Source organism: Brachyhypopomus gauderio, chromosome 5 (genome assembly GCF_052324685.1).
Source record: "Brachyhypopomus gauderio isolate BG-103 chromosome 5, BGAUD_0.2, whole genome shotgun sequence".
Taxonomy (NCBI): domain Eukaryota; kingdom Metazoa; phylum Chordata; class Actinopteri; order Gymnotiformes; family Hypopomidae; genus Brachyhypopomus; species Brachyhypopomus gauderio.
Window position 1 is genome coordinate 34224465 of NC_135215.1, and position 22470 is coordinate 34246934.

At 43.4% G+C, this 22470-nt stretch overlaps 2 protein-coding genes across 3 annotated transcripts; both read left to right on the plus strand.

Moving 5' to 3' along the window:
* Positions 1–2978: 2978 nt before the first annotated feature.
* prr5l (proline rich 5 like) lies at positions 2979–8511 on the plus strand. Of its 2 annotated transcripts, none has more exons than XM_077007367.1 (9): positions 2979–3228; positions 4770–5006; positions 5580–5660; positions 5788–5836; positions 5941–5998; positions 6291–6382; positions 6546–6680; positions 7128–7248; positions 7341–8511. In XM_077007367.1, the coding sequence occupies exons 2-9, from the start codon at positions 4888–4890 to the stop codon at positions 7688–7690; spliced, it is 1005 nt and encodes a 334-aa protein (XP_076863482.1). In that variant the 5' UTR covers positions 2979–3228; positions 4770–4887; the 3' UTR covers positions 7691–8511. The 2 variants fall into 2 exon arrangements, with proteins under 2 accessions (XP_076863482.1, XP_076863483.1); XM_077007368.1 differs by having other exon boundaries at positions 4850–5006.
* A 4032-nt stretch (positions 8512–12543) lies between these two features.
* Positions 12544–18582, plus strand: api5 (apoptosis inhibitor 5). The gene is made up of 14 exons (XM_077007369.1): positions 12544–12836; positions 13286–13447; positions 13554–13647; positions 14299–14364; positions 14498–14649; positions 15587–15793; positions 15937–16041; positions 16186–16275; positions 16378–16556; positions 16664–16757; positions 16888–16944; positions 17070–17158; positions 17261–17391; positions 17767–18582. The coding sequence occupies exons 1-14, from the start codon at positions 12765–12767 to the stop codon at positions 17844–17846; spliced, it is 1578 nt and encodes a 525-aa protein (XP_076863484.1). The 5' UTR covers positions 12544–12764; the 3' UTR covers positions 17847–18582.
* Positions 18583–22470: the final 3888 nt, after the last annotated feature.

Sequence of the window (22470 nt, forward strand, 5' to 3'; positions counted from 1 at the left end):
GACAAACCTTCTTAAAAGGGCACCTGGCATGTTACCCTATGAAGAACTCATTCAACAGCCCTTTATTGGTTTGATCTTGCTATGCCTTGCTGTGTTTGTGTGTGAGAGAAGGTCTTTCATAATTAGTGTTGAGCACAGCACTCCTGTTGTAGTCTGTGTGACAGTGTCACCCTGAGTGAGATGCCATGTAGCCAGGAATGCACGAACACGTTCAAGCATGCACACACACACACACACACAGTTCACTGTCTAATAGAGTTTGTTTTTAACCAGTCACACCTGGATCACTAATCACAAGAAGGAGCAATGAGTGTGGATATAACTCTGAACAATGGAATTCTGTTATTGTAGTACCACTAAAGTTGAAAACAAAAGTTGTTATTGTTTAAAAGTTTATATAGACAGATGTAACACAGGCATATAAAATCACTGATTCGTTCATGTTCTCACTGTTTTTCTAAAGCAAGCAAACAACAAACGTTTTCTCACTGATTGAAATACAATCCTCAACAAATGATGAGTCATATCGAACTGTCCTGAAAGCTACGAGAAACAAAAAGCAACTTAAAGTTGTTTTATGCTGCCATCTACAGAGCATCATGGGGTATTACACTGCAACGGCTGAATTCCGCTCTCCCTACATATTACCGTGCATGTGCGCATACGATTTTATTTGAAAACTTTAAATTTCTAGTCTAATTAATCTTTTGCGCTCATTATATTGTTCAATGTTAACATTGCAAAATAATCTGTAGAAGTGACTGATGACACCTGACATCGTTGCATTAACATGGGTTTAAAGTTTTAACAAGCCTTTAGGTTCCTTTTGGTTTCATTTTGTTGTTGGTGCTGTTTTTGTTGTTTTGTTTTAGCTTCTGTTTTTTCCAGTGAACTATGAATAAACTTCAACTTGCCAATAAGAATGTAGTCACACTTAAGGTTAAGTCACAGCCAGTTTAATAAAGTTTAAACAGAAGTCACTTTTGAGTGCATGCTGTATTCTCAGTCCTATCTGCTAAAATCAGTCATATTGTCATGGGTTTTGACCATTGTTTTTGGAACTTCCCAACTTCACATTTACATGCACAAGAAATGTGGTGTTAATTCCTCAAGGAAAACTGACATCCGAATTCTCTTTCTCTTTGATATGCACAAAAAAGGGATATCAAAAAAGGTTTCTATGACAACAAGTATTGAGTATTTCAAGGTCCTTTCCTGTGTGGTTCAAAGCCCAGCATCCTATTAAATGTTGCAATGCATAGCTCTAGTGTATCAATTTACCATGCAGTTCATTGCTAGAATGTCTCAGGGCTAAATGATTCTATTGGATTTCCTCATTTACAGTTCAGGACCAAAACAGCTAAATCCTTGCAACCCCACCCCCCACACACCAAATGAACAGCTCAAATTACCCATATTCTGTCTCAGCATTGTATATCTGTCTCATTGGGAGCACAATATGAGTTGCTGAAAACAAAAACAGTTGCCCTCCATAGTCTTTCCTGAGCCTTTCCATCCGTACGCAGCAGTGTAGATGGTTCTCAGTAGAACACCAGCACTGTGAGGTTCACACGTTGGGTGGGATGCAGTAACGTGGACTACATTTGAAATTCCTTCTGTTTCACCTTTTAAAGCAACACTAAACCTCTTTACACAGAAGAGTCTCACACCCTGGCCTCTCTCTCCAGAGATATGATACTTCACATCTGGTTTGTGTGTGTTTTCATTTGTGTTGCACCAGCTGTCTTCCTGTGTATCCTATGACTGTGTTCGCTGCCTGTGTTCTGTCTTCTGTTATGATTATGCATTTTATCTTTATCTGAAAATGGCTGCCAGCCAACACCATTTAGCAACTATTGTGTGACATGGATGTGACATGGATTTTGCTCCAGCTACCACTGCTTTAAAAGGAATATTTAATGGCAGGGTGTCAACCACGTGCACCAAATATGTTAGCCCAACAAGACTGATAATAAGCAATGCTTAATTTTCATTTGTGCTAATGCTATAATGTTCTTCTGTCTAAAATAGGATGAAAACTGATGTCTGCAGCACCTTGACTACAGTACACACATAACAATCTAAGCAGGTTCAACTGGCTAATGAAATTATGATGCTATCTATAAATATATGAATAGGGAATACATCATTATTTTATATATGCTGAAACTACTTGCATATAGCTATAAAGATATATGAACCTGCAAGACCCATATGTCTGCTCCCCGATCTCCTCTGCACATTCTATTGTCATCTGTTAAATTCTGTACATATAGTAAGAAAATGTAAAACATTATAAAGGTTTTTAGCATTGCACTTTTTACTGTGTCTTCCCTCTGGAATTGATAGAAATAAAGATGACAATTTCTGAAACCTATGGAAGAAAGAAGAAAGAACTTTCCAACTGAGCTGCAGAAAGCATATAGATTGCTATAGATTGCTGACAAAAAAATCAGTAGAAATGAGAGAAGACACAAGCCATATTCACAAGTACAAAGATGAACCAGCATCGCAGTGAAAAGTCAGGTGTTGAAGAGAGGACGTGTATACTTAGATACCAAAAATATAGCAAAATATACTTTGCTATATTATGTAAAATGTTGCTGTATCCAACATTTGTTTAAATGGTACATTTAATTAATGTGCTTTAAATCAATTTTCCCTAAACCGACATAATATTCCAAATATTCCAGTTTTATTCCAAAACTAACCCATGGAACCCAAGAAGACGTAGCTCTCTTTTGTCAATTTGGATTAGCCTACAGATGAGAATATTTACAGATGTAAATAGCTGTGGCAATGGGCTGGCAATGTAACCTAACTTATTAATGTTTGCTAAGTAAACATGTTGTTTAAATGTTTATGAAATCTAAAAATGATATGGTAATTAAAACCGCAAATGAACTCGCCTAAGGCGTATACGTCATCAAAAGTCACACTTTTTGCGTGTGAACGCGCTAAACCGGATTACACTAACTCCTCCCATCGCCCCGCCCACAACACGCCCTCGTGGTCGCGGGTTTTCACCTCGGGGGATTTCAAATCTCACCTCAGCGCTTTTCCATTCTTCACGCATTCTCCAGCAGCCTTCCAACTGTTACTCGCCTAATGGGGCGTCGTTGCTTGAACACAGTCAAGATATTGCAGAAGATTTAAGGAAATGAGTATGTGGTGACCTAAACCAACTTTACCTGCGCTTTCGTGGAACAACTGGAATCCCAGCGATCGGTGAGATGTTTGCATGCATCTATCTTCTCATCCAAGCGTGTTGTCCGAGATCGTGCACGGAGTTATACTTTTTTATTATGAAGGTTTCTTTCTTCAGTGAAAAACGCTGTCTATAAAAACGTACGGTGACGGTATTACTCCAACCTAGACTGAAAGATCACACAGTGCCGTGTTTTCAATACAAAGTGACTTGATGTGTTATTGGGAGCCACGATGCTTTCTGCCCCTCACCAGGTTCATGCTGCAAACTCCTGCAGCTCTTGGTGCTCTAAACTTTGTGTTTCTGCGTGTAAAAGAAAAGTGAGTTTTTTAGATTTAAAGCCTGACTGAGCCTGTGGGTGATTCCACGTGTTTGTTTCCTGTAGTATTAGGTAATGCGAGAAAAAACTACATCCAAAGAGCTTGGACCCTGCATTAATGTAATCAGATAATGATTATTTTGCCATTTGAAGCGCCGCCAACAGCTCAATGCCCATTTAAAGTGCATCCGCTCCACAGGGCCTGAGAGCTTCATTGCATTAGTTAACGTAACACTCTTGAGTAGTTTCCCATGACATTTCTGCAGTATCACAAGATAGCAGCTATAAACGGACTCTTTAAGTTCTGTAAAGTCCTCGACACAAAGGTCCTGACCAAAATAAAGTAGGGTTAGAATATGTAATAGAAATGTCTTTGCAAAGACGAGGACATAAAGTATGTCCCAAGGATCTCTAGAGCCAGAATGCTGCTTATTAATCAACTCCAGTTGGGGTAATCATTGGTGCTCAGGTTAATATGACCGTATGAAACAGTTGGCAAACATAATCAACAGTTTGTGTATTAGGACTAATTAAATCAACAGTACAGGCTATTTCCCTCTGTGAAATTGTTGTCTTTTTTTGTAAGTTCTGGAATGGTCAAATATAAACCAATATTACTATTATCCAATGACTGCAAAATTCAGATGTGCTAAAATATGCCTACTTTTATTAGACTCAGTCTTAAGGATCCAGGTGAATATTTTTGATAGAAGTGTGACAGTGTTGTAAACCTTTTATTTTGGGATTTATACTGCAGTATCAGATGTGTGTGGGACTGAGCTGCAATGTGGCCAGGAGGGAACAGCCTGGTCATGTGTGAGCTGTGTAGCCTGAGTCAGAAATCTACAGAACACTCATTGACTATGCATGTGAGAGAGAGAGAGAGAGACAGGCAGCTATTGCCATCTTTACAGGCATTAGTCGCCTCATTAACAGATGTTATCACAGAACCCTTTTCTGGGTGGACTGTGTCATTTGCAAAAGCTTGCTAAACTCTGCCCCATGGACATCAGGAAATGTATATTTACATGGTGCACATGTCAGTTGTGTACAAAGTTTTGCACTGGTTTCACAGGAAGTGCGAAGACTGTAGACCAAAGGAAGTGAGCTCAGTTGCATTGGTGCTGTCTGTGGCTTTCACTGTGACACACAACTGTCTGTTTGAGTCACCAAAAGCAACATATGCTGTAAACAACTCTTTTTTGTGGGGAGCTTCTTGAAATGTTCACATTTGTCTCCTAGGTGGACCTGTTAGAACATGGTGGGAACATGTTTTCTGGCAGGGTGATTTGACTGCTCAATGTCTTTTATCTCCTGTGGAGCTCTGCTGTTACCTGGCGACCTCTCCTCCAGATGAGCGATGGGGTCATATCGGCGACCCAGACCACGATTCATGAGCTCTCCGGTGCTGTCGGATCTGGCCCGCTTTCATGCCAGCTCCCCTACCCTGCAGCTATCTAACGCCAGTGTCTGGAACAGGTGGGCGTTAGATTTTTCACACATCCAAATATGTGTTCAGACCGGCTGTACCAAACCGGCTGTTTTTGTGAAAGTGATCTGGAGTTCAATAGTATTGCATATCACCATTTCACTGCTCTTGATGGGGGGGGGGGGGGGGGGGGGGGGTGTCAAAAAAATTGCATTACATGTCTGTCCATGTATGTGTGGGGAAAATACCAGAGATCCAGGAGAGAGTCACCAGCCCTCCAGGAGATGGGGGAGCTGGTGGAGCTGGGGCTTTGCCCTGTGCACTTACCCTCTCTCAGGAAATGTGCTGCAGGATGTTTTCAGACGTGGGGGATTCTGGCCTGTCGAGGACATGCTGACGAGGTTTCAGATTTTCAAACGGAAACGTACATATCGACATTCATTCCAAGCCACAGAGAAAACCTGCATTACTTAATCAGGGATGTTCTGAAGGAAGTTATCTCTGTGTGCAGTGATGCAAACGTGGCTGCTTGTTTGCTCAGGGAATTTCCATATGAACAGAATGAAAGTGCATGCATAGTTTGCTTTGTTTTCTAGAGGCTGATTGATCTGATGTGTTTGCAGTGTCCAAACTGCAGTCATAAAGGTCTTCCAAGGGGGAGGGCTCCAGAGAAACGAGCTGCACAGTCTGAACGAGAGCATCAGGTGAGATGAAACATCCAGGCCGATGTAGTAATGTAGCTCTGCGTTAGCACCTGTGTTTCACTTTTGCAGCCGGACAGGCTTTGGGACCCGCATTCTGGCCATTTTCACTGTATGTGTTTCTTCTCAGGTGGCTTCAGAGGACAGAACTGGGATCATTCATGCCAGAGTACTTTCAGGTGAAAGTGATCACAGTAAAAAGTAGAGATATTGCAGTGTTGATATTGAACCATTTTTTGTTTACAGCAGCATGGTTTAACATTATTTCACTGATTTCATATAGGATCAGCTCTTGAACAAAGGCCTGGCTCATATATTGGAGAAAATTCAGCTCCATGATTGTGAGTGCTAGAATATATACATTTACACATTAGCTAAGCATATGCTAACATTGCTCTTTCTATATAGGTGACAGGGGAGCGTAAGTGCATATAAAATGAAATGCTCATACAAACTCCATCCACTCCACAGAGCCTGTGAGCTTAATTACATTAGCTAACTTTTTTGTGTAAATTTGTATCTCAAATACATTAGGTTCATACATGTTTAAGTGTGAGCAGTTTGATGTGGGGAAGGCTGTAATACAAGCTAAGCTAATCTGCTCTTTGTTGATTTTTTTTTCCTTCTGGCCAGGTGAAAACTTGCTCCAAGCTCTGTCTGAGATGTGGCTCGCATTTTTCACTGAAACTCTGCCAACACTTCAAGCCATATTCTACCCTGTGCAGGTAAGTGGGGTATGTTGTCTAATATGTGGTTAACCTGAGCAGAGTCAGCAGACAATGTCAGCTATTGTTTTGGGTGATTGTGTGTGTGTGTGTGTGTGTGTGTGTGTGTGTGTGTGTGTGTGTGTGTGTGTGTGTGTGTGTGTGTGTGTGTGCGTGCGTGCAGGGGCAGGAGCTGACTGTCAGGCAGATGGCTCTGCTAGGTTTCAGGAACCTCGTCTTGCTGAAGCTTCCTCTGAAGAACATGCTGAACTCTGCCTCTCACCCCCCTGCTATCACACAGATGCTGCTCATATTACAGGTGAGCGCTTCAGTATGCTGCACCTGAACTCACAAGAGCGATGAATGTTTCACTTGTCTGCAAAAAATGAAATTAGTAGAATGTTTCTGTTAAATATTTTGTTAGTAATGTGGTTTAAAAACATAAAATACTGAAGTAGAATATTACAGCAGATAACCAAAATGCTAGCAGTAGGTTTTGCATGTAACTGCCTTCCATAACTTTCCAGTTCTTTAAGTGTCTTTGTGAAAGTCTTGGGTGGGACAGCGTTTTAGAAAAATATATTCTTACCGATGCCACAGGCATATTGATGAGAGGTTAAAGGATGAATGGCTCACCTCACACATGCATGGGCACATGAAACATTTTAACTGTGCGTTCAGGGTTACCATTTATCATCTTTCAGAGAACTGCAACATAACCCTAAACATGGCCTGGATTCGTGTGTGTGTGTGTGTGTGTACATAGGGAATTCATGAGCCCAGTGGGCCTAGTAAAGAGTACTACCTTCTGGAGAACCTGGTGGACATGGTTATCTCACCCTATCTGAGCAACTACCTCTCCGTGAGCCAGATGGATTCCTCATCAGGTGATCCTTCGCTTTTTACAGTTCAACTTGCCGTGTCCATGTCATGTCGTATTCTGTCTAAACGTGCCCTGGTCTTTTAACCCTCACACCAGAGTGTCAGCTGGAGCAGTCTAAATCGGCAGCCGGTCCACACTTTGGCCGGCCCGAAATCACGGTCACACACTTTGCTCCAGAGTTGCTGCTGGCACCCCTGGTGGAGCAGGAGGGCGAGGCCTACCTGGAGAGAACCGGGGGCGGGCGACGCCACACGGTCGCCAACGTCCACTCGGACATCCAGCTTCTGTCCGTCACAAGCAGGATGTACTCGGCCGATGCCGGTGCTGGTGTCCGGGGATGTAAGGCGGGGAGAAGTGGGTCTCCCGGGCCGTTCTGCAGTGACGGTCGTAGTCCTGGACCCAACATCAGCTGCAGCCCAATGGCTCAGACAACAAGGCGCTGCTGAGATGAGCTGTGATCTGGCCAGCTAGCGTGTCTTGGAGCACTCTGGAGCTCCCCAGGAGGCCGGCCAGCGTGTCTGTATGCACACGAGTGGAATTATAAAGAGGCTCCACAGCAGTTTCAGTGCCACAGGGGGGGGGGGGGGGGGGGTGTGTGTGTGAACTGCTCGCCCAGAAAAGTGTCCAGTGGAATTCAACTTAACAAACTTTGTGAAAAGTGGAATGTACGGGTGTTTTAAGTGTACTAGTTTTTGGACATAAATGCATTAATACCTTTCATCAAGTGCATTAAAAAGTGGACTATGCAGGGGACAGAGCAGCAAGCTTTCATCTCCATCCAAAGGCAACATCTATACTTGCAACGTCCATCCATGATGTACACGGACACCTTTAGGTTGGTACCACAGTGGCGTATTCAGTGGAATATTTAGTACATGAGGGACAGGGTGGTCTAAAGCGCGAATGGAACATTTAATGCGCTTTAGTTGTCTTCTGTACTGTGCTCTGAGGGGCGTCTTTTTCCACTGAGAAAATGGCAAAGCTGTGTGGAATTTGTCCTGCTGAGCTAACATGGGCATGGTGTTAGCCAAACCCTCCCTCGGCTCTCAGCTTTATGGAGTAAAGGACTCAAGTGTGCGATGTCCCCTCTCTTGATTTGAGCATTGTTCTCTCTTGATCATATCTTGGTAGTGGGCCATCTCGGGTAATTTTATTTAAAATATTTTAATATTTGATGTAGCAACAGTAAATGTTTCTTACAAGAACTGTGTTTAGCAATGTGTACAATATTGGATCATTTTGTAGTAATAAAGTTTAAAAAAGTGTTGCTTTGGGTTATTCTGTAATCTTGGTTAGTCATTTGGTTAGCCTATGTAATGTTTGTAGGCATTCACAAGTGGGGGTTGTTCCTTTAAACCAAACCATGTTTAAATGTTGTGTTCCTAGAATAGACAGGGCATTAAGGAGCTTTAGTGGCCTTATTTGAATACTGATCCCCTCCAGGGAAAACATTTGTGTAGCACTGTCAAGGAGCCTGACCCTGCAGAGAGGTCAGAGGTTGCTGCTCAGCACCATTAAGCCCATAGCTAAGTGCTTAGTGGTGCTGTTACTCCAATATGCTAGTTCTGTAGTGATGACCAGTATCAGATCTTGTACTGTATGAAGTCAATATACTATAATGTTATTACTAAATTAGTAATAATAATAAAATAGTATTATAGATTATAAAATGTGGATTTTTTTTTTTTTGAATGAAAATGTATACTCCAAGTGTTTTCTGGTATTATGTACACTTACATGTGGCCAGAAGGGTCTTTAGATGCACTGCACCAGCACCACAGACCTGCATGTGTTTAAACCAACTGCTTCCTGCAACACCATCACAGACCTTCAGGAGTACATGTACACTGTTTTGGTCTGCATCACCAAGTGTGTTGATGTAACTGACCTGAAGACCATCACTGTTCATGCCAATCAGAAACAATAGCTGACAGGTGAGGTCTACAGGCTCCTGAAGGCTAGGAACACTGCCCTTAAAACAGGGTACCAGGTGGGCCTGAGAACAGCTAGGAACAACCTACCCAGGGGCATCAGAACAGCTAGGCAGCAGCACTTCAGGGGGCTTGTGGACACTCAGAAAGCTCCCGGCCCTGACAACATATCTGGTTGTGTGTTGAGGGATTGCAGGGGGAACGCATGGATGTCTTCACAGATGTTTTTAGCACCTTACTGTTGTCTCCACGTGCTTCAAAGCCACCACCATCATCCCTGTCCTGAAGAAGGCATCACCCTCCTGTTTTAATGACTATCGCCCGGTCGCACTCACCTCCATCCTCATGAAGGGTTTCGAGTGACTGGTCATGCGGCACATCAGGTCTGCCTCCCCCTCCCTCCCTGGAGACGTCAGGTCTGTCCTGAAGAAGGCATCACCCTCCTGTTTTAATGACTATCGCCCGGTCGCACTTGTTCTCAATGGGGTTTAAGTCCGGACTTTGGGAAGGCCATTCTAAAACCTTAATTCTAGCCTGGTTTAGCCATTCCTTTACCACTTTTGATGTGTGTTTTGGGTCATTGTCTTGTTGGAACACCCAACTGCGCCCAAGACCCAACCTTCGGGCTGATGGTTTTAAGTTTTCCTGCAGAATTTGGAGGTAATCCTCCTTCTTCATTATCCCATTTACTTTCTGCAAAGAACCAGTTCCACTGGCAGCAAAACATCCCCAGAGCATAATACTACCACCACCATGCTTGACAGTAGGCATGGTGTTCCTGGGATTAAAGGCCTCACCTTTTCTCCTCCAAACATATTGCTGGGTGTTGTGGCCAAACAGCTCAATTTTTGTTTCGTCTGACCAGAGAACTTTCCTCCAGAAGGTTTTATCTTTGTCCATGTGATCAGCAGCAAACTTCAGCCGAGTCTTAAGGTGCCTTTTCTGGAGCAAGGGCTTCTTTCTTGCACGGCAGCCTCTCAGTCCATGGCGATGTAAAACACGCTTGACTGTGGAGACTGACACCTGTGTTCCATCAGCTTCCAAATCCTTGCAGACCTGCTTCTTGGTGATTCTTGGTTGACTCTTGACCATCCTGACCAATCTCCTCTCGGCAGCATGTGATAGCTTGCGTTTTCTTCCTGATCGTGGCAGTGACACAACTGTTCCATGCACTTTGTACTTGCGTATAATTGTCTGCACAGTTGCTCTTGGGACCTGTAGCTGCTTTGAAATGGCTCCAAGTGACTTCCCTGACTTGTTCAAGTCAATAATTCGCTTTTTCAGATCCACACTGAGTTCCTTTGACTTTCCCATTGTAGCTTTTGTAGCTGAGTCTAATCACTGGGTCAAATGAGCCCTATTTAAATGGGCTCATGAGAAGTCAACAGCTGTAGTCAATCAGAATCACTTACAAGAAGTGAAGAGGCCATGACATGAAGCTAATTTGACACGTTAGGTCTGTCCTCCCCCCTCCCTGGACACGTCAGGTCTGTCCTCTCCCTCCCTCCCTGGACATGTTAGGTCTGTCCTCCCCCCTCCCTGGACACGTCAGGTCTGTCCTCTCCCTCCCTCCCTGGACATGTTAGGTCTGTCCTCCCCCCTCCCTGGACACGTCAGGTCTGTCCTCACACCCTCCCTGGACCCCTTTCAGTTTGCGTATCGACCAAACCGCTCGACCGATGACGCCATCTCTACTGCTCTCCACTCAGCCTTTACTCATCTGGACACAAAACACATGTCAGAATGCTACCTTTAACACCATCATCCCCCAACAGCTCATTCAAAAACTGAACAGGTTGGAGCTAAACACTTCACTGTGCAACTGGCGGCTGGATTTTCTGACCGGAAGACCGGAGGCAGTTTGACAGTAAACCGTCCAACACGTTCACACTGAACGCGGGGGACTGCACAGCGTCACACGGCTCTAACCTTATTATAGAGTTTGTGGATGACACAACTGTAGTGTGTCTCATCAGCAGCGATGACGAGGCAAAGCACAGGAGGAACGTGAGCCTTCTGGCCTCATGGTGCAACAGTTTCTCTCTGAATGTGGACACCCAGCGTGCTCCTCTGTTTATTAAGGCACTGCTGTGGAGAGAGTGAGGTTCCTGAGTGTGAACATCACAGAGAACCTACTGAACCAGCAATACGCCATCACTGGCCAAAAAGCTCATCAACGCCTCTATTTTCTTCGCAAACTTGAGAAAAGCTGGTGCCCCCATCCCCGTCATGTGCACCTTCTACAGAGGGACGATCGAGAGCATTCTGACCAGCTGTGTCGCCATGTGGTTCGGGGCCTGAAGAGCTTCCTTACACAAGTCCCTCCAGCACACAGCTTCTCAGTGAGCTGAGAAGATCGTCTGCATCTCTCTCACATGCCTTCAGGACATTTACAACACCCGTCTCACCCGAAAATTCCTCTGCACTGTGGGTGATCCCACCCAAGCCCTGCACAGTCTCTGGGCCAGGAGACCAAACGACCAGAGGACTGAAGGACAGTGTTAGGATGCTGAACTCTCTTCCTGAACTACCTCATTCTGACCTTGTAATTAACAATATCAATAGCTCAGGATCCTATGACTTTGAACTGTGACTTTCAAGAACTTTGTACTCGTTCACTTACATACAATCTGGTTTTCAAGATCTGGTTACACACTCTGTGGAATTTTCCACTTCAGACAGCCTATAAGCCTCAAACTTGCATTATTTATCAACAGGTCATACATGTTCTTAAATTCTGTTAGCACATTTTGTAATTTTTTTATACTGGCCATACTCAATCTTTTACTCTGATAGCACATATGCCACTTTACTGTACTTGCACCTTACTGGATTATACTGTATTATATTTTACACTTGATTATAGTCTTTTACTTAGTTAATGCTATAGTGATAGTTTGTTTTATTTTGTTTATTAGTTTGTGTCTATTGTGTAGTTTATTTACTGTTGCAGTCCATTTAATTTACATAGTTTCTTTTGTTAATGTTTAATGCATAATTTATTTAATATTTAATGTTTACTGCTGCATCTAGGTAGGAGAGTGACACAATTTCAATCCTCTCTATGTCCTGTACATACTACATACAGTACACTGACTTCAAATGTGTATAGTATAACAGCCTAGCTTGTTAGCGCATTCCTTGTATTTCGTATATCTGATATCTGACATGTTTTATCTGAACCGATAAAACAAACGTGACTTTCTCGTCTCGTCATGTACCGCTCCTCTTCGCTGGGGGGCACACTACCAACGAGGACGTGTGTGTGTGTGTGTGTGTGTGTGTGTGTGTGTGTGTGTGTGTGTGTGTGTGTGTCACCCCGCGCCAGTTGGTGGCGCTATAACCTTCACCTACTGACGGCAGCGAGAACACAAACACCGCGAAGAAGAGCGTCGCGTCCCCCGCGCAGCACCACGGACGAGTCGGCGTCTACGACACTGCTAACCCCGCCAAGCGACGCGCCCGCCCCGTTTCACGCTTCACTAACTCTGATGTTGCGCTATTTTCTGGGGTATTTAGGTTCGTTTTGGGGCGTTTGAGAGGAAATAGCGCGTGTTTATTTGAGTCTCGTGGACGGTGTCGCGCGCAGATGGCGGCTACGGTTGAAGAGCTGTACCGTAACTACGGGATCCTGGCGGACGAGAAGGAGGATCTGGGCCAGGTTGGTGTTCACCTCCCCGACCCGCTTAACCTCACGAAAACACACTTAAAAACAACATAAAAAACAATAAAAACATAAAACAACACAAAAGGCGTCAGGGTCGCCAGGCTGGCCGGGTGACTTGGTGTCGAGGCCTAGTCGTACTGGCTGATTGTGCTAAGCTAACGTGTGTTAGCTGCCGTGTAAACCGCCCCGGGGGCCGAAGCGCTGGGGCAACTGCTGGCTTTAATACCCCGCCTGTCACGGTATTTTTGTTTTTTTTTTTGCAAATTGTTACTATGAAAGTGATGGGTGAATTTTTAAAAAGGTGGTTCGTATCATTGTTTTAAATACAACGTGCTGCGGCTAACTGGCTAAAGTGATTCAGTGGTAAGAATGTAGTGAAGGTGGAAAATGGCGTTTTGTTTAGTGCTCAGACTCTTGATCTCTCTGGTGTTTTTGTCTCTCAGCATAAAGATGCGTACCAGGTCATTCTGGATGGTGTTAAAGGAGGCCCGAAGGAGAAGAGACTGGCTGCCCAGTTCATCCCCAAGTTCTTCGCCAGCTTCCCAGACATGGCAGACGCGGCCATAAACGCGCAGTTGGACCTGTGTGAGGATGAAGATGTATCTGTAAGACTTCATTAACTCAACACCTTGACTCCCGTTTACTAGAAGGCGTACAGCCGCCAACAAATGATATTAATTGCTGTGTGATTTGTGTTGATGTGCACCGTAGATCCGCAGACAGGCCATCAAAGAGCTTCCACGTTTTGCTGCTGGGGAGAATTTGCCCAGAGTAGCAGACATCCTTACACAACTCCTGCAGACAGGTACTGTACAAAATGACGCCAGAGTTATCATTCAAATAATAAAATGTTAATCTTGGCTACTTATGGCAAAAAGCTACAATTAATTGCATATTGAAACAGATGGTTTTAATGAGAAAAATATTAACAAATATAATCTCATTGGTTTTATATGGGTTCCTCAGAATAGCCACTGTTTTCCTCTTTAGATCAAATTGTTTCATAATCAGATCAATGTCCCAAACGTGAATTAAGATGATCTGACACAACACTTGTGAATTGTTAAGGCTGTAAGCAGTCACGTGTGTTAGAAACGTGTAGGTATCTCTTAGTATGCAGCCCATATGTTTCCATGTGCAGTCTGTTGTAGGTGAATGTACAAGGCAAGTTGATGGTGAAAGTAGTAGACAAGTTCATTTCTTGATTTAATCCATGTGTACTCACAGCTTTCAGTGCCAGTTGAGAACCCAGAGAAACTAAACCACTGTCTTAACAATGACTTAAGTGGTCAAAGTGCAGCTAGTAAAGTTGAGCTTTGCTGAAGGCAGTGCATACAGAGTGAAAGTAGAATTGGTTAATGTTTGTTGTCACCATATAAGATGCATGCTGGTATTATTATTATTTTAAATTTTTTTGCATTTTTTTCATGCAAAATCTTTTTCTCCCTATACTCAGATGACTCTGCAGAATTCAACCAAGTAAACACTGCGTTAATCTCCATTTTCAAAATTGATTCAAGAGGTAATCGGTCTCCTATTTTCAGTCTAAGTTGTGAATATTTATAGATAAATGTAAAGGAATAAATGTCTATATTGTTGAATAGACAGAGTTTCCCAGTTCATGTGCCAACTATGCCTCAATAAATATTTCTAAGGGACTCTTGGAGGCCTTTTTAGTCAGATTCTGCAAGGAGAGGACGTGGTAAGAGAGAGAGCAATAAAGTTCCTCTCCACCAAGCTGAAGACCATGCCAGAGGAAACCATGACCAAGGAGGTAGAGGACTACATCTTCATAGAAACTAAAAAGGTAATGTAAATAGACCTTCATTTTTGGTGATATTCTTTGTGTAAGGTTTACAAGGCAGGTTTATTTACGTAGCAGATTTAATATTCAAGGCAGTTCATGCTGCTTTAGCTTGAGGTTTGGACGTCTCCATTCATGTTGAGCCAATTAAGCGTTTCATAGATTGTCAGGTAGAATGTCTCCAGGGTTGGGTGGAGAGAAGCTTCTTACCCCGTTACTCCATACACAAGTAACCATCAGGCAGCTGTATTGTTGTTTCTCATACTTAAGGTGTCGTATTACAATATAAACTGAGCTAATGTAATTAACCCTGTACATTGGAACGTAACGCTTCCGTTTGTCGTGGAAATATTCTGAAAATGGATGAGGACTCGGATGTGGTTAAAATTATTAATTTATTTAAAAATATAAAAACATTAAAAAAACAAATCACACAGACACGAGAGTCTCATCTAAGCATGACAACTCTGAAATCTAGGGGACAGTCCCCCTTATATACAATCCTAAACACAATTCAGCAGTTCTAACAAGCAGGTTATCTTTAGCACAGCATGTTCCAAAACATAAGCACCCAGCAAGCTGCTTTGTCTCACGTGTGTATCTCCTAATATGGACTTCCCTAGAGTTAGCGAAAGCAACTGATGTATCAGTTGAACGCAGAGACAGCTGAATGACCCAAGTATAGTAGCCTAGTGACTACCAGTTAACAGAGTGCTCTTACCCTTTGCACTCCCCTTGACCTGGGTCACAGTATAGCACACATGCATAATATGAACTAAACATAAGTACATGATTACACTGAAACACACTACTTCATTATTGTCCAATTAGAATGACGTGTACTAAATCCTAAAGTTCATAATGATCTCTTATAAGAGAGATTGTTCTGAGGAACAACCCCCCATGGCCAGATTGCCCACTCTGGTGCCGTGTTGTGCAGGTTCTGGAGGATGTGACGGGGGAGGAGTTTGTGCTGCTGATGCGGGTTCTGTCCGGCCTGAGGTGCCTGCAGACGGTGAGCGGGCGGCAGCAGCTTGTGGAGCTGGTGGTGGAGCAGGCCTTCCTGGAGCAGGCGCTCAACCCGGCCGACGCCGACAGCGTGGACCGTCTGCTGCAGTGCACGCGCCAAGCGCTGCCGCTTTTCTCGGTGGGTTTGACCGGGGCGCCTAAGACCGAAGTCTCTTTGCCCCCCAGACTTGCTCCTTGTCTGCTGGAGGTGGTGTGGTTGGAGCACATTCTTAATGTTTGGGGGTTTTTGGTTTGTCTTTTTTTTTTTTTTCCTTCCCACAGAAAAATGTACATTCCACTCGTTTTGTGACGTACTTCTGTGATCACGTCCTCCCCAACCTCAGCATGCTCACCAGTCCTGTGGCCGAACTGGACATTCAGCTTGAAGTGAGTGACGTCAAGTGTGATTCATGGATTCTTTAACTCTCTTTAACTCTCTATACTGTTTATACGAAACCGTATAAATTGCATATAGTATGAGAATAGTTTGTCTTGCGCTGCTAGGCTGACACATTGTCCTTCTCATATCAGGTCCTGAAGTTGTTGGCCGAGATGAGTCCGTTCTGCGGAGACATGGACAAACTTGAACCCAACCTCATGATGCTGTTTGAGAAACTGCTGGTAAAAACTGTTGAACGTCAGCAGTTGCAAGTGAAGTTTGCACCTTGAGTACCCGTAACATGAAGATGAGGTGTGTGTGTGTGTCTCTTCTGTGTTCTTCAGGAGTTCATGCCTCTGCCTCCTGAGGAAGAGGATGGTGAGAATGCCGTGAGTGAGGAGCCCAAGCTCCAGTTCAGCTACGTGGAGTGTCTGCTCTTTAGCTTCCACCAACTTGGGAAAAAGTTACCAGACTTCCTCATTGACAAGATCAATGCTGAGCGATTAAAGGACTTCAAGATTAGGTGCGTGTTTGTCTACTACCAAGGCTCCGTACAACTCCAGCACCTGGGCTTGGAAAAATAGTTCCACGTGGTGTGAGAGTCTCCAACTCGTGTCGTTGAATCTGTAGGCTGCAGTACTTTGCGCGAGGCCTGCAGGTGTACATCCGCCAACTCCGCGTGGCGTTGCAAGGCAAAACCGGCGACGCGCTGAAGACTGAGGAGGTAGGGGGCTTATTCGCTTCACACCTGCACCTGCCCATTTGTTGATAAAATACTGCCATCCTTAATCTTGACGTCTGAAATCTTTTGAGACGTCAAAAAATTCATGGGTGTATGTCTTGTTTTTTCTTAGAATAAAATCAAAGTCGTGGCTTTGAAAATCACCAACAACATAAATGTCCTTATTAAGGTAATGTTTGAAATGTTTCACTTTATCCAGTCTGTTTCATATATGTTGAGTGGTACGTTTCTCTTGTTAACTTTGCTGTTTTGGGGATGTTTGTTTGCCTTTGTTGTTTGTTTGGGGGTTTTTAGGATCTTTTCCACAACCCTCCGTCCTACAAAAGCTCGGTTAGCCTGTCCTGGAAGCCAGTGCAGAAGACAGAGGCCCCAGCTGCTGTTGGGTAAGCCCTTCATCCTTACTGGACCCCCCCCCTTTTCTTAATTTGTTTCTTGTTTCTTTCCTGTTTCATTTGGTTGGTGAAACCTGTCTGTATGTCCTGTAGTCAGAAGCGCCCATCAGGAGATGACCTGGGAATGGCAAAAAAGGTTTCTCCGTTGCCGAGGAGGGATGCACGGCAAATATACAACCCCCCCAGCGGGAAATACAGCGCCACCATTGGCAACTTCTCCTATGGTGAGACTGATTCACTCAACAATACAGTTTTACAGTGGTGAGAGGGATGGGATGTGTGCACACCACACAAGGGAACGTGGCAGTAAATCGTAATAGCATTTCTGCTATGCGGAGGTTTGTGGAAGACCTTCCCCTGTCGAGTCCCAAGCGGTGCATAAACTTTGGTCCTCTTTCAAACCGTATGAATGTTTCACCGCCGCAGTGCATTTAAACTTCGTGTGACTGCGAAGAAGAGCCGCGCTCTGGGTTTGGCGACCGTCTGAGCGCTGATGGGCGTGAGGTGAAGGCGGCGTGTGCCGTGGCCCGCGTGTGCCCTGTACTCATCATCATACCACACTCTGGGAGTTAAACACAAGTGTGCTCGTGTCTTTGCAGAGCAGAGAGGTGGTTTTCGTGGTGGCCGCGCTCGGGGCTTCGGCGGCAGAGGAAGCAGAAGTCGAGGGCGAATCTACTGAATGGCGACGCCACACGTTTATACACATCTGTGAACACCTGCAGGACTGTCACGTGTCTACACCTTTACTGTTCTTAAAGCATTGGCTCATTTCCCCACTTACCATTTAGTGTGCTCCATTCATCCATGTTTAGCCCTCATATCTGTTCAGAGTGTAGTTAGTGGAATTCTGCACCCCTCCTGCCCCTCCCTGAGGGGGGGCGGGTCTTCATCATGTCCTCTCTCTTTACCAAACCGTGTTCTGGAGCAGACTGCAGACGTGTCGTTTTGGATTGGTTTTTGTATGGTGACGCATCCTTTGTACTTTTTTTTTTTTTTTTTTAACCTTGTAGTTTTTCAGCGCTTTTGTTGGATAAATTGTCCTCACATGACTTTGTAAGATACAGTAATGTTTTCTTTCTGCATTTTATTATAAACTAGTTTGAGTCCAAATTCTTTGCTGTCCGTGTTTGGTAATTTTGGAAAGAGGTATTTAAGTTTGTACTAGCTCTCCTTTCTCGCCCTGATCTGGGCTTTGTATGTGAAGAAAATTATTTTTAGCAATGTAATACTTGATGACATTGTCCTCATAGATAATTAGCTTCTTGACTCCATTATAGAATGGAAATCACAATCACTAAATTCCTACATTTTTAGGCAAATTTTTCATGATCTGGGATTTTTGTTGTTTTTGCATGCATATTTTACAAAAGTTTGAAAAGTTATTTAAGTGTTTTGGATTAAAAAAATCAACATGTTGTTGTATTACTATTTTTTATTATGATTAACCGAAAGTAATCGGAAATTGTCTCATTTGCTTCTGCAGTACCTGTTTGCAATTATTGTACATATGTTGACAGGGTTGCCAACTCTCACGCATTGAGCGTGAGACACACGCATTTGACCGTTTTCACACGCTCTCACGCCACACTTCCGATATCTCACGCCGAAAAAAAATATCCAGTTTATTTACCTCAAATTCACATATATGATTCAATACATTACTAGTTCACTAGCTCTGGCGCCATCCACCGGCGATATAACACTGAATCTGTGTCCATTTTACCATTTTATGTTCGCCACCGGCTCCAGGTTAAAATCTCACTCCAAGCGAACGTCAAAAGTTGGCAACCCTGTGTTGAGGTGACCATCAGTTAGATATACACAAATTTTACTGTCTTTCAGGGATTACACAATTGAATACTGCATCATTAAAGTGCCCAGTATCTCATTGAAATTTCACCCATAGTCGAACATTTGATCATTTTAATCTGTTTAAAATCAATTTAACAGTTTAATTTTAAACTGTTTCAAAAGGTTAGTAAGTAACATGCAGTTCATGTGATTCTTAGATTCTTATAAAAATATAGCGGTTAACACACAAAAAAAAACTACCATGGTACACAGGGTTGTCTTAGAGAACTATACGCTTTTGTATCTATACGCTCTTATTATAGTTCTCTATAAAAGAGAACTAGCTTTTGTAATAGAATAAAATCTTCCAGTGAAATTAAGAGCGTAGGTAATTCAGGTAGAACCCTGTCAGTAATAGTCATTAGCACATGACTAACTGCATGACTTGCAGGCGCATGAATATAACCCCACGCCCCGTTCATCATAATGCAGTACTGAACGTGGCCGTGCTATAACCCACAATATTTAGGACAAAGAGCACGTGCTCCTCACGCCACTAGATGGCCATACAAGTTCACGGATCGTGCACTGCCTCTACTTCGTTGATAAACCAATCTCATATTCACCTGTTAGATTACATTGGCAGGTTTTTAAAAAATATATCTTACGTTATCTTCGCTTTCGTATCATCTGCGGACGAATGCGCAAATAATACGCACGTAAGTTTTAATTTTCGTTTAATTAAGTTTACTAAACGACTTATTTGATTTTCCTACCCATACTGATCGATGTCCAGCATTTAAAAGATGTTCTCGGTTTTATTTTTTTTTCACCATTTTAATATCATACACTCCTTCGCTAAAATCTGTCGTTGTGACGGTAGGTGGCGCTGTAGATCCACGGAACAACTGCTTTGAGCGCTCGTGACCAGGTATTTCCCAAACCAGCCACGCGACGCCTTTTACGCGCGCGTCCTCACACGCGCCCTAGAAAAAAAACATTATTGTAACGAGCCAGAGGAAACGCGCGTGTTTCTGTCACGTTCGAGACGATTAAGTCGATTTAAAAAATCATTCGAATCACGCAACCCGATGTCGTGAAACTATCCTAATAGACATTGTCGCCGTTTCACGCGTCGTTTGAATTACAGTAGATATAATTTCATCATATTTTTCATTGACCTTATCTTCCGTTTAAGAAAGGCACTGTAACACAATTGTTTGTTGACCTTGATCATCTAGACTTGTACATTTGTGGTTTGTTAGTGAAGGTGGGTCAAGAGTATCAATGAATCCTAAAATGGATTCCACACGGTGTAGCTGTGCTTTTAAAAAAGCAACAAAGTAAAGAATAGAGCCGCAGGATCTCGAAACCATGTAGTACGTTACGTCAATCAATGTTTTTATCACCCAGTGCCAGCTCAGGCAGGGGTAGAAGTTATAAACGTGATGGTTTGATCCTCACATTTTCATTTCAGGTACATAAAATTACGCACGATTTTTATTTCAGTCTTTATTTCACACACAATATAAGCGCTTTGGGTCATTTAAGGTACCTGATCTGATTACCTGAGCATCGAGAATTGATTTCTAAACATGGATATGCTTAAAATATTGAGGAGTGTCGTTAAATTGGACAGATTTTTGCTCTTACAGCCTACAGAAGGAGGCGACATATGAGTATGGCTTAAAACTGCGAGGAAAAGAATATCCTTTTACATGAGCGAGTATCATCCGCCCCCACATGTACAGTGCCTGGAATAGTAACGGCACTGGGAGGCTTACTAAATATAGAAACCAGTGAGTGTTAACATATCAACCAGGAACCAGAAAGAAATGGTCTCAACGCATGTAGTCAGTGTGGTAAGATATATAACGATATTATTATATGGCACATGCTTGAGATAAAATGAAAGATGCGCGTTTCAGTCGTGACAGATGTGTATGTGCAGTGGGGGAGTGTGTGTCAGTGAAACGAAAGGACGGAACGTGGTCTGTAATATGAATCTCCACTGTTTCTGTCAAAGGTGCACATGCGACCTTTGTGCTGCTGACCATCAGACTGTTCGTGGTTTCTTATCTCGCATGCAAAGCTGCGGGCAGCTTTAAATGGTACGCGAAATTCTTAGTCGGAACCGTCCGGCGAAATGTGTGCACGCTTTTTCAAAGGGAGGGAAGACATGGACCTATTACGTAACAAGCCTGCGTGTAAATGGAAAGAGCAGGTTAGGATAGTAGGAACGGGTCGCACATCGGTCCAAAACGGAACCGGCCATGGAAAAGAGTTTTTGTTTTTCATTCTGTTTTTGTTCCGTTAACTTTTTTTGTGTTTTTTGCTCAAATCATTGTAGAATTAGAACCGTAGTTTACCCACGGTGTAATAAATACACGAATATGTATAAAAACCGCGGGTAAAACATAAAATCACTGCAGAAAAGGGGTATTTCAGTCGCTGTATCACTTTCCAACTCGAAACTTAACATGTTACGGAGAAGGAACATCATGTGACATTCTGCCCGTTCATAAATATTCACCGTCTCTATTCATGCAGACTTCTCTCTTGAGGTAGTTATTGTGCTTGGGCTCTGAATCACGTGATTCTGGTGGGAGGGGGGGATTCTATAAATATCTCTATAGCTCGCGCTTCCATTGACATCATTTAGGCAGGAGAGACGGAAAAATAAACAGAGAGAGGGTTATAAGGGCGGAGATTCTTAATCTAAGCTTGAAATTCAAACAAACCCTCATCAATTTTGATTCTCTCTCGGCTCCTCAATTGAAACCGCCAGAGCAGTGTCCGTTTCCTAGAATGTGTCTGAAACGAAGGAGCAGATGGAAGGGGGGGGGGGGGGAGGATAACAAACAAAGGAAAAAGAAACACGTGTGAGAAACCCAATGCAAATATTTTGGATAATGTTTTTAATGGGACCTGTAGAGAGCCGCATGGTCCTCTCTACCTAAGCAAGCCAAACAGTAGGCGGTGTCCTTTCTGTGTTGATATCTCGCAAGCCTTTATGCACCATCCAGATGGACTAGACAAGTCAATCTGATCAAATAAACTTATTTTCCATGTGAGTTTTACAAGCAAAACAGGCAGGAATTCTGAAGAGGTTGTTGGTCATTTGTAACGTGATGCTATAAAGGCCTTTTTGCGATTGAAAAGATTGGTCTGAGTGCCATTGTTGCCACTCTGTTCAGTTTACACCGCCCACATATAATAGCTACACGTGTTTTAAGACATGTAGTGTAAGATGTATCTAGGATGTGAACGGGACACAATCTAAGGCTCACGCGAAAAACGAAGGTTCTTAGCAGTCTGGTGCAACATTATGACTGTCCTGTTTTTCAGATCTGTTTTAAAGTGACCCTAAACAGTACGGCTGTTTTACAAGGATGCACATAATAGGAGGGTTAAACAGTCCTACGATGCTGTCCATGGTGCTGAAGTCGCATTTACGTGGCAGCCATCCGCCAGGGTGTGGGGGTGCTGTCCATAGTGTAGACTTCTGACTT